Consider the following 19413-nt stretch of genomic DNA (forward strand, 5'->3'; position numbering starts at 1 on the left):
TTCCATATTTCCTGAAAATTGGTAGGTGCTCTAGAAGTAAGACTATTTTTTTGGCAATTCTATTTTATAGGGAGCATTGTGTTCCTCCAGCCGGAGGCATATAATGTCCTGCTATTTTTTCTTTGTGATGCTAGCACTAAGTGATGATCATTGTCTAGATCCGTCATTTCATTAGGGCTTGCAAAACAGAGATATTCTAATTCTACCATTCCTTCTTCATTTATTAGCTGGAATAGTTCTACAAAGAGGAATTTCTACCTCATCTACTAATTCTATCATTTCTTCATTGCTTTAGCCATAAAAATTCTATCAAGAGAAAATTCCACTTCATCTACTGTTAATTACTCAGTGGTGCAATTCACATAAGAAAAGTAGGTTTAATGTTCTCTATTTACAAGTTTTCAAAACAATGAATTGATAACTAGCATTCTCCAAAGATGATCAATCAGTCTTTAAAATATAATTTTTAATTCACAGATTTAAGCGGATTTAATGCATTATTGTTAATGTTTTTATTGATGCTTAGATTGTCATACTTGGCCAGTGGGGATCTCTTTCAATGGGTTTTGAGTCCTTTTGACCTTACCTTAATATAGCAAGCTTTCTTGCTATCGGGTATGACAAGACATTCAAGCTCAATTTGTATGTTTTACGTCCTCTTTTTCTGAGGAGCTCTAATTCCTTGAAGCGAGAAACGATGTTGAAAGATGACAATCTGAACACTAAGGTTGCTCATTGCCCCTAGACCGGTGATTGTTTTGCAGAATTTTCAATGTACAGACTGAATCATGAGCTCATGCTGATAGTAATTCATAAACATGAGTTCATACTAAAATGAATGTCTCGTGGATATTTTGAAATCAAGGGATATTTAAGGACCAGGAGTTTTTATTTTATTTAACATGTTCAACTTACAACTTTATCTAATTTTTATTCCATGCTGTGAATCCCAGTTCTTATCGGTACCAGGAATGACAAAATTAGAATATTAAATAAATACTTTTTTGCTTTTCCCACAATGCACAATCAACAGTCTCAAAATAGCAACACCAATAGTACTACCAATGGTATAATTTTTGAAAATATTTTGTTTTTTTTTCTTTCAGGCCTTTTTGTCTCATATATTTCAATAAGTATGTGCAGTCAAATTATTTTATTTCATCACTTGGAGTAAATCTCGTTTGTGTAGTAATGCCATCAACTGGAATATATATGTTAATAAGTTTTAGTCATTTTTTAATATTTAGGTATAACATTTTAATATTTATTTTTGTTGTATCATTATGTAAAATATTGAAATGGTTCTGAAATCAAAACAAGGTATATTCAAATAAGTCTAGCTTTTATTTCTGATCCCTTTATCCTTTTTCATCTTTCCCTAAAGATAAGCATTTAAAAATATTTTATATTTATCCTTTTACTTTTTTAATCTAAGCATTTTTGTACTTGTATTGCCATTTTTAAACAGTAGCATACTATACTCATATTTATCCATCTTACTGTTATTAATTAACAATGTCATAAAACTCACCCTACACAGGCATAACTCAGAGATATTGTGGGTCAGTTCCAGACCACTGCAATAAAGTGAATATTGAAATAAAGCAAGTCTCATAAATTTTTTGGTTTCCCAGTGTATATAGAAGTTATGTTTACACTATACTGTAGTCTATTAAGTGTACAACAGCATTATGTCTAAAAAAACAATGTACATTCCTTAATTAAAAGGCTAAAATATGCTAACCATCATCTGAGCCTTCAGCCAGTCACAATCTTTTTGCTGGTGGAGGATCTTGCCTTGATGTTGAGGCTGCTGACTGATCAGGGTGGTGGTTGCTGAAGGTTGGCGTGGCTGGGGCAATTTCTTAAAATAAGACAACAAGGAGGTTCGCCACATTGACTGACTTTTCCTTTCACGAATGATTTCTCTGTAGCATGTGATGCTGTTTGATAGCATCTCACTCAGAGTAGAACTTCTTTCAAAATTGGAGTCAATTCTCTCAAACCTAGCTGCTGCTTTATCAACTAAGTTTATGTAATATTCTAAGTCCTCTATTGTCATTTAGACAATCTTCACAGCATCATCACCAGGAGTAGAGTCTATCTCAAGAAACTACTTTCTTTGCTCATCCCTAAGAAGCAACTCCTCATCTGTTAGTTTTATCATGAGATTGCAGCAATTCAGTCACATCTTCAGGCTGCAGCTTTAGTTCTAGTTCTCTTGCTGTCTCCACCACAACTGCAGTTACTCCCTCCACTGAAGTCTTGAACTCTCAAAGTCATCCATGAGGGTTGGAATCAACTTCTCCCAAACTCCTGTTAAGTTAAGCTGGTGTTTTGACTTCTTCCCACGAATCATGAATGTTCTTAATGGCATCTAGAATGATTAATCCTTTCCAGGTTTTCAATTTACTTTGCCCAGATCCATCAGAGGAATCACTATCTATGGCAGCTATAGCCTTATGAAATGTATTTCTTAAATAAGAAGACTTGAAAGTCAAAATTACTCCTTGATTCTTGGGCTGCAGAATGCACGGGCTAGCAGACATGAAAACAACATTAATCTCATTGTCTTTCTCCATCAGAAAACTTGGGTGACCAGATGCATTGTCAACGAACAGTCATTTTTTTTTTTGTGAGGAAGATCAGCCCTGAGCTAACATCCATGCTAATCCTCCTCTTTTTGCTGAGGAAGACCGGCTCTGAGCTAACATCTATTGCCAATCCTCCTTCTTTTTCTTTTTTTCCCCAAAGCCCCAGTAGATAGTTGTATGTCGTAGTTGCACATCCTTCTAGTTGCTGTATGTGGGATGTGGCCTCAGCATGGCTGGAGAAGCGGTGCGTCAGTGCGCGCCTGGATCTGCACCTGGGCTGCCAGTAGTGGAGCGCGTGCATTTAACCGTTAAGCCACGGGGCCGGCCCACAGTCATATTTTGAAAGGAGTCTTTTTTTCTGAGCAGTAGGTCTCAACAGCAGGCTTAAAATATTCAGTAAACCATGTTGTAAACAGATGTGCTGTCATCCAGGCTTTGTTATTCCATTTATAGAGCACAGGCAGAGTAGATTTAGCATAATTCTTAAGGACCCTAGGATTTTCGGAATGCTAAACGAGCATTGGCTTCGATTTAAAGTCACCAGCTGCATTTGCCCCTAACAAGAGAGTCAGCCTGTCCTTTGAAGCTTTGAAGCCAGGCATTGACTTCTCCTCTTTAGCTCTGAAAGTCCTAGATGGCATCTTCTTCCAATATAAGGCTGTTTCATCTACATTGAATATCTGTTGTTTAGTGTAGTCACCCTCATTAATTATCTTAGCCAGATCTTCTGGATAACTTGCTGCTGCTTCTACATCAGCACTGGCTGCTCCACCTTGCACTTTTATGTTATGGAGATGGTTCTTTCCTTAAACCTCATGAACCAACCTCAGCGAGCTTCAAACTTTTCTTCTGCAGCTTCCTCGCCTCTCTCAGCCTTCAGAGAATTGAAGAGTTAGGATCTTGCTCTGGATTAGGCTTTGGTTTAAGGAAATGTGCATGGTTTGATCTTCTATCCAGACCACTCAAACTTTCTCCATATCAGCAACAAGGCTGTTTTGCTTTCATTTTTTTTTAAGACTATCCAAGTCCTCTTCCACTTTTTTTTTTTTTTTTTTTGTGAGGAAGATCAGCCCTGAGCTAACATCCGTGCCAATCCTCCTCTTTTTGATGAGGAAGACTGGCTCTGAGCTAACATCTATTGCCAATCCTCTTCCTTTTTTTCCCCCCCAAAGCCCCAGTAGACAGTTGTATGTCATAGTTGCACATCCTTCTAGTTGCTGTATGTGGGACGCGGCCTCAGCATGGCGGGAGAAGCGGTGCATCTGTGTGCAACCGTGATCCAAACCCGGGCCGCCAGTAGCGGAGTGCGCGCACTTAACAGCTAAGCCACCGGGTTGGCCCCTGTTTTGCTTTCTTAAAATTTGTATGTTCACTGGAATAGCACTTTTAATTTCTTTTAAGAACTTTTCCTTTGAATTCACAACATGGCTACCTGTTTGGCACAAGAGTCCTAGCTTTCAGCCTATCTTGGCTTTCGATATGCCTTTCTCACTAAGCTTAATCATTTCTAGCTTTTGATTTAAAGTGCAAGACATGTGACTCTTCCTTTCACTTGAACATGTAGGGGCCATTTTGTGTTATTAACTGGCCTAATTTCAATATTGTTCTGTCTCAGGGAATAGAGAGGCCCGAGGAGAAGGAAACAGACAGGAACAGCTGGTTGGTAGAGCAGTCAGAACACACAAAACATTTATCGATTAAGATCTCCAACTATTTTCTTACCCCATTTTTCTATAGCCTTGTTCTTTTTCTTTTCTATTCTTAAAAGTTCTTTCTATATTAAAGATATTAGCCTTTTGTTTTTGATATAAGTTAGAAACATGTATCCAATTTATTCTTTTTCTTTTTACCTTGCTTTATGGTGTCCTTTGCCATGGAAACTTTTAAAAGATAGGCAATCAAATGTATCTATGTTTTCCTTATATTTTCTGAATTTTCCATCAGAATTTAGAAGCCTTTACCTATTCCCTCTCCGTATGGAACTTCACCAATGTTTTCTTCTAGTACCTATACGGGTTTATCTGTTTTTTCACTCAAATTTATGATCCATTTAGAATTTATTGTAATGTATATTTTGAGAAAGGATCAATTTTATCTTTTTTTCCATACTACAAAATCACTTATTGAAAATTTATCTTTTTACTCACTAATATGAGAGGCTACTTTTTTAATATATTAAAAGTTACGTACATAATTGGCTTTATTTCTGGAATTTCTGTTCTATTTATTTTTGGTTTATCCATGGGTTGATATTATGCTATTATAAAGAAAGGAAAATAAAATATTTAAAAATATTTGATAAGACTCTTCTTTCTTCTTTTTTCAGGGTTTTCCTGGTATGCTAGTTTTCAATTCTTTCAAATGATATTTATGATGAACTTCTTTAGATCCAAAAAAACTGTTGTTATTTTTTATTAGAATTGTGTTGTTTGTAATAAGAGCTGACATCTTTCTGCTTTTGAGTCTTTTGATGCAAGATCATAGTATAGTATGTGTCTCCATTTGTTCATATCTACTTGTTGTATTTTAGCATTATTTTTATGGTTTTTCTCACGTATTTTTTGGGCATTCTTTGTTAGCTTTATGCCTAGGTATTTTCCTGTCTTTATGCTATGTAAATGAAGTCTTCTATCTTCTATCTGATTTCTGTTTGTATATATCAAAAGAGTTTTATTGTAGTTGTTTTTCCATTGATTATCTTGGTTTTCTAATTTGTCATTTGTAAATAAGCAGTTTTACTTCTTCCTTTCCAATTCTTATGCCTCTAAATGTTTTTTGTTGTCTAAACGAATTTCTAAATTGTAGTGGAAATAATGTGCATGGTTTTCTTGTTCCTCATTTTAGTAAAGCTTCCAGTATATCTCACCATTAAATACAATACTGACTTTCGGGGGGCTTGCCTGGTGGCGTAGTGGTGAAGTTCGCACGCTTCACTTTGGTGGCCCGGGGTTCGCAGGTTCAGATCCTGGCTGCGGACCTATGTACCGCTTATCAAGCCATGCTGTGGCAGGTGTCCCACATATAAAGTAGAGGAGGATGGACACGGATGTTAGCCCAGGGCCAATCTTCCTCAGCAAAAAGAGGAGGATTGGCAACAGATGTTAGCTGAGGGTTAATCTGCCTCACCAAAAAAAAAAAAACATACTGACATTTGGGCTGAGCTACACACTCACACACACACACACACACACACACATCATGTTAGAGGAGTATCTGTCAGTTCTTATTTTAAAAAATTATGAATAAACGTTAGATTTTGTCAATATCCTTTTTGCATGTATGGATATGGATATGATCACATGCTTTTTCTCCATTTCTCTATTACTACGATGGATTACATTAAAGAAATTCCTAATATTGAACCACACTTACTTTCCTGGAATAAACCCCACTGGTTAAGATGTGTTATATTTTTAAATATCTTTTAAAATGATCTATTATCTATCTTATCTATTGTGTTTTGCATTGATATTCACATATGAGATAAGTCTAAAGTTTCCTTTTTAAAATGTAATATTTGCAATTTGAGGGTCAATATTATATTTGTTTCAGGAAATAAACTTGGAAAGTTTACCTTTTTGGCATGCTCTGAAAAGTTAAAATAACATTGGGATTATCTGATAATTTAAGATTTGGTAAAATTCTCCTGTGAAAATATCTAGATCTGGTGCTTTCTTATGGCAAGCTCTTTAAAAAAAATTCTCCACGGTGATTGAACTGTTTTTGTCTTTTGGGAGGTCAATGTTTGTAGATTATATTTTTCTTAAATTTTATCCATTTTTTCTAGTTCTTCAACTTATGTGTGTAGAGTTGAGCAAAGTAGCCTCCTATTCTTTTTTTAAGTTCTTCTGTTTTGATGGTTATTTCCACCTTGTCATTTCTAATTTTGTGAATTTGCTTTCTACTTTTTTCTTAACTAGGTTAGCTAGTGGCTTGTCCTTTTGTTGTCTAAAGAAAAACAGCTTTGCATGTATTTATTATACCTTGTGTTTTGCTTTACAAACTTATTGATTTCAGCTTTTGTCATTGTTAATATCTACATTCTGTTTTTTTTTTCTGCTTTTCCTGGCTTACTTTGCTGTTCTTTCTAGATTTTCGTTGTGTAGTATTTGCTTTATTTTTATTACGGTAGTGCTGATCTTTATCTGGTATTTTCTTTATCTGCCCATAATATTACATTTTCCTTATTATTACTTTCAATAAAATATGTAAACTTATTTTGTATTCCTCTTTGACCCAACAGCTTATTTAATGACATGGTTGATACATTCCAGGTTTGTACCTTCTTGTTTTCTGGTTTTGTTATTAGGTTCCAGTTTTATTACATTTCAGTTAGTGAATGCTTTTGTAATATATCTGTTCTTATATTTCTTGAGGGTTTGTTTGTCACCTCAGATGTGATAAATTTTGTGACTATTTCACATGCACTTGAGAAGTTATATCTTCTATTATCGAAGTTCAGAGTTCAAAACAGATTTACAAGTTCTATTTTATGGATTATGTTGTGTATGTCTTCTATAAATTTCCAATATATAATCTGTCTTGGATTTTAAAAAATGGATTAAAGTCTCCTATTACTAATACATTTCTTTCTATTTCCTAGCATTCCCTGCTGTTTCTTTTTGATATATGTTGTCACATTTTCTTTTAATTTTTAATTTATGTTTTTTCCTTGTATAAGGAAAAACATTCTTGTCCATTCTTTTATTGTCAACCTTTCTAAATTTCTTTAATTTTCTTTTTTTTTTAAATTTTTTGTTTATTGCAGTAACATTGGTTTATAACATTGTACAAATTTCAGGTGTACATCATTATACTTCTATTTCTGCATAGATTACATCATGTTCACCACCCAAATACTAGTTACAACCCATCACCACACACATGTGCCGAATTATCCCTTTCACGCTCCTCCCTCCCCCCTTCCCCTCTGGTAACCACCAATCCAATCTCTGTCCCTATATGTTTGTTTATTGTTGTTATTATCTACTAATTTTCTTTTCTTTTTTTTTTTTGTGAGGAAGATCAGCCCTGTGTTAACATCTGCCAATCCTCCTCTTTTTTTGCTGAAGAAGACTGGCCCTGGGCTAACATCGGTGCCCATCCTCCTCCACTTTATATGGGATGCCGCCACAGCATGGCTTGCCAAGCAGTGCGTCGGTGCACGCCTGGGATCCGAACCGGCGAACCCCGGGCTGCCGGAGCGGAACGTGAGCACTTAACAGCTTGCGCCACCGGTCCGGCCCCTAAATCTCTTTAATTTTCGTTGTGTCTCCTAAACATAGAAAATTGTTGCATTTTCCTTTATCAGCCAATCTGAAAATACTTGTAATTTAATAGGCAAGTTACATTCATTTACATTTATTGATATGATCATTATTTTTTGGAATCAATCATATTTTAAAGTTATATTTATATATATGAGTCTTTTATATAAAGTTTTTCACTGTGTCCTATTTTATTGTGCTCTCTTTTTTGTAAGAAACTTTAAAGTTTGGTTCTTATGGTTATTTTCGTACTAATATTTTTATATGAAAACCTTGGTCCTCTCTCTTTTCAGTTTTTGTCTTTTGTTCTTTAGTAAAAGATTCATTAAATTTAGTTGGTAATTTTTTCTTTTCCTTCTTCTCCATGTCCCGAAGCAACTATTTGTTGTAATATCCTATTATTCCCAGTCAATAGCCATGAAGCAATCAAAACCTCATTCTAAATTGTATATGCTCTAACTATTGTCCCTGAATTGTTTGATACTTTGATGTACCTATATTGTCAGACTATAACTATAACACCTTGCACTCTTTTCCTTGCAACCATCATTTCATGTTAATTTTAAAGTTACGCTCACATCAATTCTTATGATGATATATCTCCAGTCATGTTTGTTTGCCTGAAGAAACTCATCTAGTAGCTTCCTCAGGAAGTGCTCGTGGGAACAATATTCCCTAATTTTTTGCATGCTTATAATAGTTTATTTTTATCCCTTATATATAAAAATTTGTTCCAATGGATATTAAATGCTTGTCCATTTCCCTTTATTCTTTCTAAGCTGAGCTATGTTAGATAAATTATATCTCCTAATATAGTCTCTATTTATGACACTTCCTAAAGAAATCGTTATGATGAAACCTCAATGTAGATTATATATATTTATAAAATTTATGCAATACATATTTTGTATATAAGTTATGTAAGCTATTATAAATGTATATGGAAATATTTACATATAACATTTGTATATTGATTTTGAAATTATTTAGTAGACTATGTTGTAAGATCCAGGAATCAAAGAACTAATATTTATTAGAAGACACAATATTTTCTCCATTTATCCCTTGGATTTCCATGGCTTTCTTTATAAATTGCTCTTTAAATATATTTCTTCTTGCTCTGGGTTACTATTCATTATAAATATTTCTATGTTTTTTAGCGGCATGTGATTTCTTTGAGGGACAGAGACTATATTTTCCTCTTCTTTTGCGCCATAGCCCAACACAGTGCCTAGAACATAAGTGGAACTAATTTGTATTTGTTTAATTAAAATGGGGTCTGAATTTCAAAATGTAGGTGTGGGATTATTTTTCAAGCACAAGTAGGATAAAATATAGTCCCAAAGTGATGATTTTATTTCCTAGTGTAGCTTCAAGAATCTTTCAGAACAGAAGTCTAGCAAATTGTATCTTGTATGCTGAGAATCATTGAACAGAGCAAAGTCATAGACCCACGAACAAGCGTGACAAGTCCTAGAACTGCAAGTAACGAGGTAAGACTGGAGCAAAGAACGCGGAGATGGGTGCACGAAGAAATGAGGCGCCAGATTATGAAATTCTTCCTAGGATTTGCTTAAAGAGTTTGCTTTTATCTTGCAAGCAATGGGAACATTCCACAAAAAGATTTTTGTATTAGATGATCCCCCTGATAGCAGAGTAAAGGATATATTGGTGGTAGAGGGGGGGTGATGGTGGTGGAAGTGGAGATGAAGAAAGACTGGAGAAAGAAAAAATATGAAAAAGAGAAGGCCAGAATTAGGAAAACCTTAACAGGAAAGGCTGTTCTGGAGATATTTAACATATAAAACAGATAGGATTTAGAGAGTTTAGTGGAAAATGGAATGTTTAGAGTGAGCAAAAGGAATCCTGGGGAGTAAATGGAATCCTAGTAAATTTCCCAAATTCCAGACATTGGTAACTGGGTGGTCTCTTGTGCCATTGCTAATATGAAATGTACAGCATGAGAAACAGATATGGAAGGAGTAGAAGATGAGTTAAGTTTGGAATGACTGCTTGAAAGTACTGACAGTTACTCAATGATTATTGAGAGATTTAATTACTCTAATTCCATTACAATGCTTAATAGCTTACAAAGTATTCATCTGATTTTTATGGGGGTAAGTAATTATCCCCATTTTACAGATAAATAAGCTGAGTATCACAGAAAGATAAGATTCTTATAAAAGTCACATGGCTAGAAATGAGTTAAGCACACGTGTTTCAACTCCATGTCCTGAGAGCTCTTCAAATCTTGGTATAGGACTCATTCATGTAATTTGGAAAGCTTTGTATCATGGGTAAAAATAAAAATGGTATTCTGGTAACCTCTATTAAATAGAAAACTCAATTGATCAGAACATTTATCCCATAGCACACACATTTCCCCTCACCTCCCAAATGTAATATCTCATGATAACTATTTTATATCTGTGTAAAACAGAATCTTCCTCAGGCAACATTATGACAAAATATTAATGCATACTGTAGAAGTCATTTTGCTCCCTAAACAGTTATTTCCAAAATCTTACTAGTAAGAGGACAAGTTACCAGCACACTGTCAAATCTGCTAACCTAAAAGGTTTTCATTGTATTTTTTAATGTGGAATTCTCTCTGTTTCTGAACCCGGAGTAGACGAATTAAGAAATGAAGATATTCCTTCTCCAAGGGTTACTTACCTCTGTTTACCTTTGCGCTCTAGAGAGCCAGCTGAGAGTCTGTCCAAGGGGGAACCAAAGCCAGAGAAGCTCCTTTTCTTCTTTGTTTCAATCACATCATTCTCCAGAGACACGAGTTCATCAAGAAACAAGAGTTTTGCTGCCAGATCAGAGGCTGATTTCTCTTCCCTGACTGTGGGTGGTGACTGCACATCTGTGACTCCAGAATCAAAGGTCTATAGGGCAGGAAAGGTGATTCCATTCATTAAGAAAAAGAAACCTCAAATCATGTGCATTTGGCTATCTTTAGCTGACATGCCTGTTATGAAACTTGATTTCTTGTGGAGTTATGCTTCAGAGAGAAAGACTTTTGGGGACAGAAACACATAAAGGTAAGGTATATCCAAAAGGAATGAAAAAGAAACAAAAACAAGGGGCCAGCTGGTGGTATAGTGGTTAAGTTTGTGTGCTCCGCTCTGGCAGCTGGGTTCGCGGGTTCGGATCCCGGGTGCAGACCTACACACCGCTCATCAAGCCATGCTGTGGCAGCGTCCCACATACAAAATGGAGGAAGATTGGCACAGATGTTAGCTCAGGGACAATCTTCCTCACCAAAACAAAACAAAATAAAACAAAACAAACACACACACACAAAGAAAAAAGAGGAAAAACTCCAGGCTTGTCTCTAAAATTTAGTACATTAACTCATCATTCTTCCAGATTCTTTACCAGTATCAACTGCATCCTTCCTTATCATTCCCATAGCACTTTATATGTACTACTTTCATCATCACACTTATTACATTTTCCTTTGTATTAGATTGGTTCCAATATATTGGTATTGCGTATTAGATTGTGAATAACTTGGGGGCAATGACTATGTCTAATCAGTCTTTTATTTCCTCTATTCAATACTTATCTGAGTATTTTGCTCATAGTTAGTACTCAATGAATTTATGATGAATATTTATTGAATGAATTCTGGAAAAAAACTAAACCTCATGCTATTTTAGTTTCACCATTCATTCATACTTTATTGATTCAATCCTCTAAGCATCCACTATGTACCAGGTTCTGCATTAGACCTAAGGGATACAAAAATGAACAAAATCCAATCCCTGTCCTCAGGGAGCTAACCTTCTCCATGCATGTGATTTATTAACAAATATTAATGAACGTCAACAGTGAGTCAGAGCTATCCCAATGACGTTATTATCCCTTGTAAAATTTCTTGTTTGTTTATTTATCTGTTACACATGTTGCCACTTTGCACTTCATCCAAGTCATAAACGTATGTGTGTCCAGTTTGTAAAGTCTGTCTTTTCCTTTCTAGGCCTACTCAGCATTTTTAAAAATACTCCTGTTAATAATCTCAAGACATTGTGTAGTCCAGGAGATGCTACTTTTTTCCCCAAGAGCCATAGAATATTCCCCTATGGGAAGAAATCTTAGCTTCAGGAATCTCTTCCCTATCCCTTTTAAGACACATTCTTCCATGTGCCAGACTCTTGGTCTTGGCAAGACTCTTTCTCTTCACTTCCTGTCTTTCTTCTTGGATTATTTCTTCCATTCTCTTTCTGTTCTCTTCATTTTCTCCAATAAAATCAAAGAGTAGCATTTTCTAAGCTTTTTCATCATTGGCTCAAGCAACTCTCTTTTGAAACACTTATAGTCTGACATATAGACTCGAAGCTATTGAGCCTCGTCTTTCCTAAACCAATCAAATCTGCACTAAGTCTGGTTAGTTCTTCCTGGAAAACCCCTCTTGCCCTGTTCTTCCTGATTCCCACTGGAAATGACTTTTATCAGGTCCTCTTGACTGCTTAGTGTATACTCTTAATCACCTTATAATTTGTTTATCTCCTATATCCCTCTCTTTTCTATTCTATCCTGAATAATACCTTGAAGTTAATCATCCCCAAAGACTACTTTCATCATACAAAAAGAAAATTAAAAATCTCTATAGCTCTTTGTTGTTTACAGTGCAAAGTCCACAATTTGGTTCCAAACTCCTCTTAAAATCCCAACTTCTATCACTTCTCTATATAAGCATGACAACATAGAAACTGGAGAAGGGAAGGTTGCTATAATCATGAGAAAGAAATACTAAAGAGCAGGAGACAAACCTTCAAAGAGCAAAGGTAGGAGATATTTTATTATCTCTCAGAGCATCCTCCAGAAAATGTTTTCATTCTTCCAACTGACACACATACAAAATAGAGTTTTTTTGGTTTCTTTTTCTTTTTAAACATATTCTTAATCCTCAGAAAAAAAATTATAGAACTTGAATAAAACTTGCCTTTCAGTAAAATGGATTTCAGATTCTCACTTTATGTTATTTAAGAAATACAAAGAATATGTTTCTAATAAGATCAAATAAGCTAAATTAACTTTTCTCTGTGTGGAGATGTCCTCACATTTCTTTTCCTTTGTAGTTTAGTCATGGCAGCAAGAAAACATTTGTATAATAATAAAAAGTTTGGCCAAAACTACTCAAATTTTGACATGTAAACAACTTCAAATTTCACATAAAAGCACTTCATCTTTATGTAATTATTTAATTATAAATATGGCTGAAAGGATAATGAATTTTCTCTCATGCTTTTTTGTACATGGAATATAAATCTTTGTTATTACGTCTAGTTTTTTTTTTTAACATTTAGATATCTGGCTTTCTCTGAATCCATGGTGAGGATAAAACATAGAAAAAATGCCTATTTCCTTGATTTTGTGTTATCAAAGCATCTCCTATTTGTCAGTAGCGCCTGCTTCTGACATTAGCAGAAATGGCTTATGTTCATTAAAAAAACATCTCGAGCCTTAAGCTAGTTTCCATTACCTCTGTTGTGACATCCACTGAGAGCACTTTTCCTGAGCTCCACAGCGTCAACATCACAGCCAGGATAAAATGTGCATTTGCCAATCTCCAGTCCAGCATCTAAGGGTTGCATAAATCAGGGTTAACATTTGTTAGTGTGGCATATAAAGATAGAAAACAAAAACTCCTATAATGCTTGTTATAGGCATGTGATAAACCAAATTATTCAGCTTCTATATGTTGGAGTGTACCTCTGCAAAACTTAAATAATACTTAATAGAAGCTGTCAATCTCCCAGAATGAATTCTATCAAGGCTTCATTTCCATGGAAACCCAGACTGGGGTTGTACAGCTATAATCATAATTTAATTCAAAGTAACCCAAGTCTAAGAAATCTAGTTTGTGTATTTATTCTTTGACTGTATAATCCAGGGATTACAACTTCATGTATCTAAGAGGAAATGTGTAAAATTGGCCAGGTACGAGAGAATAAGGCCTGGTGGGGTCTGTGGTCAACCAGAGCGAATGTGCTGTATGTAAAAGCATTTAAATTCAAATTTTCAAAAGCACCACAGTTGCAATAGGAGAATATCTTCATGTCCCTGTGATATGTAAGGATTTCTTAAGCAAAACTCAAAAGGTGAATGTCTTTTTTTTTTTTTTTTTGATTTTTGATTTTTTGTTTTTAATTTTTTTTTTTTAATTCTTTCCTTGTTTATTGCAGAAACATTGGTTTATAACATTGCAAAAATTTCAGGTGTACATCATTGTACTTCTATTTCTGCATGGACTACATCATGTTCAAAAGGTGAATGTCTTATAGAAAAAAATGTCAACTTTCATTATATCAAAATTAAACCATTCTGTATGATAAGATACGATAAACAAAAAAAATAAATTGCAAAGTGGAATATATTTTCAAGAGATGTAAGAAAGAAAGATTAGCATTTGGAACATTTAAATAACTCTGATAAATAAAGTAATAGACACACAATTAAGTAAAAATGGGTCAAAGTTTATAAAGAGACATGTCTGAAAGTTCATAGCCTCATTGTTTACAGTGGTAAAAAACAGGAATCAACTCAAGTAGGGAATGGAATTATCAGTTGAGGTATATTCATACTAGCAACTTAAGCAAATGATTTAAATATATGTGTATTTACTGTTAAAACAAATGACCTAAATGTTATGTGCATTTATATGTATGGATTTCAAAAAAACAGTTTTGGGGGGGGAATAAGAAGTTCTAGAACAATATATATGGCATGCTACCATGTTACCTAAATTGAACATACACAAAGCAATTCCATATATTTTGAAATCTACATATTATTAAAGTACAAACCAATGGAACTTGATTCATGACTGTGATTGCCTCTGGGGAGGGTGGGAAGTAAATGAGATTGTGGAGGAAACATAAGGGACTCAGTTTTTATCTCTATGTATCTTTTAAAGCAAATATGTCAAATATTACATTTGTTAATTCTGTCTAGTAAGCACAAAGATGTGCCATTTATACATTTATGAATTTTTACCTTAAAACACCACTATATATCCAATTAAAGCTTATCTATGATCTGTATCAGGCCTGCTGGCTGCCAGTTTGGCATCAGGTAAAGGGAGGAACATTCCCTGGCTGAGGGAAGATCACGGGGTGTGAGCTGTAACAGAATGAGCTTGACTTTTCCACTTAGAACATGGCATTGGGAAGTCCCCCAGTCTATCCTTTATGAATAAGATGTCACAGTAGACTTCTATTTCCTTAAAAAAAAAATGATTTGGAAACTTGCCGGGAGCAAAAAGGTAGGGATGCTAGGACGGATCCGAAGAACTGGATTTGAGTCTCATTTTTGCTTTAGTATTAGTGTGATCTCAGATGTGTATCATTTAACCTACTTGAGCTTTATTTTCCATATTTGCGAAGTGAGGAGTAATTCTCACCTCAAAAGAGCTTTGAGAAGATTGAATTGATTCATGTATAACTTCTTTATCCCAAATAGTATTTATAATTTGTAAATGAAAGAACATTTATGAGGCACTACTAAACATTACTTCAGTAACTACATTCTCTATGGTATGACCCAAGATTTTCTTTATGATACTTCCTTAAAATATTATTGCGAAACCTCAGTGTAGATTTTAGTAATAAATATTATCTTCCAGAATACAGACGAACACAATGTTTTATATAGATAGAGAAGCATCTGTATTAACCATGTTTGTTGACTTAAAATGGAGATAAAATATTTTAGCATTGTCTATAACATTTATTTATCAAATATAATCTTAATTTTCATGTATGTAGTGTAAACTAGTCCTTTTTTTTTTTGTGGGGAAGATCAGCCCTGTGCTAACATCTGCCAATCCTCCTCTTTTTTTGCTGAAGAAGACTGGCCCCGGGCTAACATCTGTGCCCATCTTCCTCCACTTTATATGGGACGATGCAACAGCATGGCTTGCCAAGTGGTGCGTTGGTGGGCGCCTGGGATCCGAACCCTTGAACCCTGGGCCGCTGCAGTGAGCGCAAGCACTTAACCGCTTGCGCCACTGGGATGGCCCCATAAACTAGTTCTTCATTATATGACCAATTAATCTATTTTGGAATCTTAGTCATAACTTATATGACTATTAACGTATTATATTAACACATAATATTAGGCCCTAGCTGCTTCTCTGTATTCCATCCTTTCTGGAAGGGGGTAGTAAATTATCTCTGTGTTCTCTTTCTGACAAATTGATACTTACGCTGAGAGTTTTGGTAAGTATCGAAAACAATAAATCATGATTATGTCTCTAAATTGAGACACTAGAAAAATAACAAGAAAGAATGCAAAAGTTATCTGGTAAAAATACCAACCAAAACCTGTATTACCAATTCCTTTAGAAAATCAGCCACTGAATCATGTTTTTATCCTTCTGATTTTGCTGGTGTCTCTTTGACTTTCCTCAACAAAAAGGAAGATATATTAAAAACATAACTTTTTAAAATGATCTCATATTTCTGACATCTTTTTTAAAATAACTTTCTCATTCAATCAAAGATAAACTACACTTGTGATCATTTTCTTCCTCGTTTTTTATCATGTTAAAAACAGGTTACAAAGTGTGAAATTGCCCAATTTTATAAGCCTTTCCATGTGGATTTCCTTTAACTATTTTTAAGCACATTTTACTAACCAGGTTTCTCTTCATCTCCACAATCTTATAAATGGCACAGGATGATGGGCATTTATAATATTGATGATTATGTCTGAGGTATATATTTTTGTGCTTGGGTGTATATAGGAAAAATGTCATAATGTATCATCTTACAGATAACCACATCCTGATTATTTGGATAGGGAGATGTAAAAATAAACGCTGAGTTTAAATACACACATTTAATGGTTTAAAGCCATGCTTGTAGCCAGTTAACCAAAAGGCCAAGTTCCTAAATATGGCATTTAGTACACTAATGAAAACAAACACCCTGGCACCTGCCACACAAAAGACATTTGATTAACTAGTTGAAACTTGATTGCTACACAAAATTAGAAACAGAGGAAATTATAGGGAGGGAAGGAAAAGACTAGGTTCAGCTCCATTTCCCTATTTTGTTGATAGTAGATAAATATAGCCCATGATTTAAAGATCTGCTCTGCCCCATGTACACTCTGGATCACAGAAAGAACCCTCAAAGGATGGTCATTGTGTGAATACACCGAAGTGGAGGTGTTTGCAATTTTTTCAGTACAGCAATAATTTTTATTGAGTAATTTTTGAATAATATTTCTCTGGGTAGAGAGAAGCTTCAAAAGAGACAATGGGCATGGGAGCTGCCTTATAAGAAGATTAGGTGTGTACTTCATTCATTTTTAGCCAATTGGTCTACCGTGTGCATGAACTTTCACTTTTTAAATAATACTGCTGAATAAAGAAACATCTTACATTATGTAACATCTTAACCTTTGTTTCAAAGACTTTTCACATGTAAGAACTCATTATACACAGAAGGGCTCCTCCAATCTGTGGCTGGAGTGGTGGTGGAGGGAGCAAGGTAGGGAGGTGTGAAGTTTTGACATTTAAGTTTGGGAAACAACATATATCGTGTATTCCTTCAGAACTTGGATAGTGCATATTGACATATTAAAGGCCCTGAAAGTCCCGTAGTAAAGTGACTGGTTTAATTATACTTAAACCAGAATTAAACAAGAATTCTATAAAAAGGAAGAAAGATATTTGCATTATTGTGAACCAGTGGTGCAATGAGTCATTGTTATTGTGAAAACACTCTCAAGGTGCTAGAGCAGAAAAAGAAAAGATTGAGAATCACTGATCTAAAAAAGAAAGAGCAAACTGGAATGGGGGAGATGATAGAGTAAGAGAGGATTAAGTTAAAAAAGAGACGCAAGACGCAAGGGGCCAGCCCCATGGCCTAGTGGTTAAGTTTGACATACTCCACTTCCGCAGCCCAGGTTTGGTGCCCAGGTGAGGACTGACACCACTCGTCGGGGGCCGTGCTGTGGTGGCCACCCACATGCAAAATAGAGGAAGATTGGCACAGATGTTAGCTCAGGGCAAAACTTCCTTAGCAAAAAAAAAAAAAAAAAAAAAGGAAGCAAATATCAACTAGTATCTGATCTAATGCACTTTTTAACTAATAAAACTTTGAAACTATCTCCCTTTGAGGGCTGACTGGTGTTGAAGGAAAACAGACTACTCAGGTGATTACAGAAATTTCTCTTTAACAACATATGACTTATGGATAGTAGATCTAACCATTAGAAACTCACAACAGGACTGAGTGCGGGAGTGAATCTTGGTAAGTTCTGATAACTTCTTATTTACCCTAATTTCTTGATTGGAAATATTCAAAATAGGCTATCCACCCCTATTTTCAACAAAAGTTAAAAATAAAGGACTTAACTAAAGATAAAGGACTTAAAAAGTAATTAAACTTTTTTTTTAATCCTCTCTTCCCACTTTGACAGAGCACAGACATTGAAGTGAAATTTAATAGGACATGTTATACCGGGTCCCTAGTTCTGATACTACGAAATGACCACGTGTGCCTGCCCACAACACTGCCCACAATCTTCTTTCTCTGAAAACGATGGTCTTCTTCTAGGCATGTGGTGAGTCAGCCTGGCCCCTAAGTAAATCTGTAAAATAGAGCAAGTTCTTCTTCAGTATACCCTTTACCCTGCCCCATGAGTTACTGTCACCCAGGGCTTTTTGATAATAGAGAAAAGCCTCAGAAATAGTAGATGACAGAGTGACTACGGTGTTTTATTTTAAAAGAGGGCCTAAGAGGGACAATGTTTAACACACATCTGTGTGGCTCACTGTAATAGAAAGAGACCTGATCTAGGAGTTGAGAGCCAGGCCCTGCCTTGGCTTGGCTGCTATTTCATTATATGACCTTGGGCAAAACCTTTCCTTTCTAGCCTGGGTAAAATGGGTTTGTTCTAACTGATTTCTAAAATTACTTCTAGCTTTTTAAAAACCTGTTGGTGAAATTGGCTCTTTTCTGGTGGAACTGCAGACATTGTAGGTAATAATAACATTTGGTGCAGGTTTAGCTAAAGCCTGTCTGCTATCCTTCAAATCAGCCAAGTCTAAGCATTAAGATTGCATCTAGGTTTTGACATAAATATGATCCTCTTGAATTTTAAGTATTTCTAGCTGAAAAGAGAAGGCCTCCAAATCTTTGATTTTGAGATGTCATTTATGGTAAGAGATCCCATTTTATAAATGTATTTAAAAAAATGCTATCAATTAAATTATGACATGCTATCAAGTGTAACAATCATTCTAATTTCAGGGATGTTAAATGTGCATCAGAAAGGATGAGATACAGCATATCTATTTACTTTCAGTTGTTTACTTGGGGTTTTTTTTTTACTTTTTTTTCATCATGCTTAATCACTATGCTCAGTTCTCCCACACTTTCAAAGAATTGTTAGAGCTGAGGTTCCAGATGCCATAATGGGCAGTTATATGCCCTCTTTTGGGCTCAGAGAAAGAAAGGATAGTACAATATTTAATTTACTATCAGACATAAATGTTAAAAATCACATAATTAATATTAAAAATTTTA

The 19413-nt window shown here is 35.0% G+C and overlaps 1 protein-coding gene across 1 annotated transcript in view; it reads right to left on the reverse strand.

Annotated features, from left to right (window-relative positions):
- Nucleotides 1–13454, reverse strand: part of OSTN (osteocrin) — a 33442-nt gene extending 19988 nt beyond the window's left edge. The window contains exons 1-2 of the mRNA XM_004424573.3: nucleotides 13356–13454; nucleotides 10538–10752 (exon numbers count right to left, since the gene is read on the reverse strand). Coding sequence (XP_004424630.1) covers nucleotides 10538–10752; nucleotides 13356–13454 — 314 coding nt within the window. The remainder of the gene's footprint in view (nucleotides 1–10537; nucleotides 10753–13355) is intronic.
- Between the last annotated feature and the right edge of the window lie 5959 nt (nucleotides 13455–19413).

This window comes from Ceratotherium simum, chromosome 15, assembly GCF_057802395.1.
Source record: "Ceratotherium simum simum isolate JZ-2026a chromosome 15, ASM5780239v1, whole genome shotgun sequence".
In the NCBI taxonomy this organism is placed as follows: domain Eukaryota; kingdom Metazoa; phylum Chordata; class Mammalia; order Perissodactyla; family Rhinocerotidae; genus Ceratotherium; species Ceratotherium simum.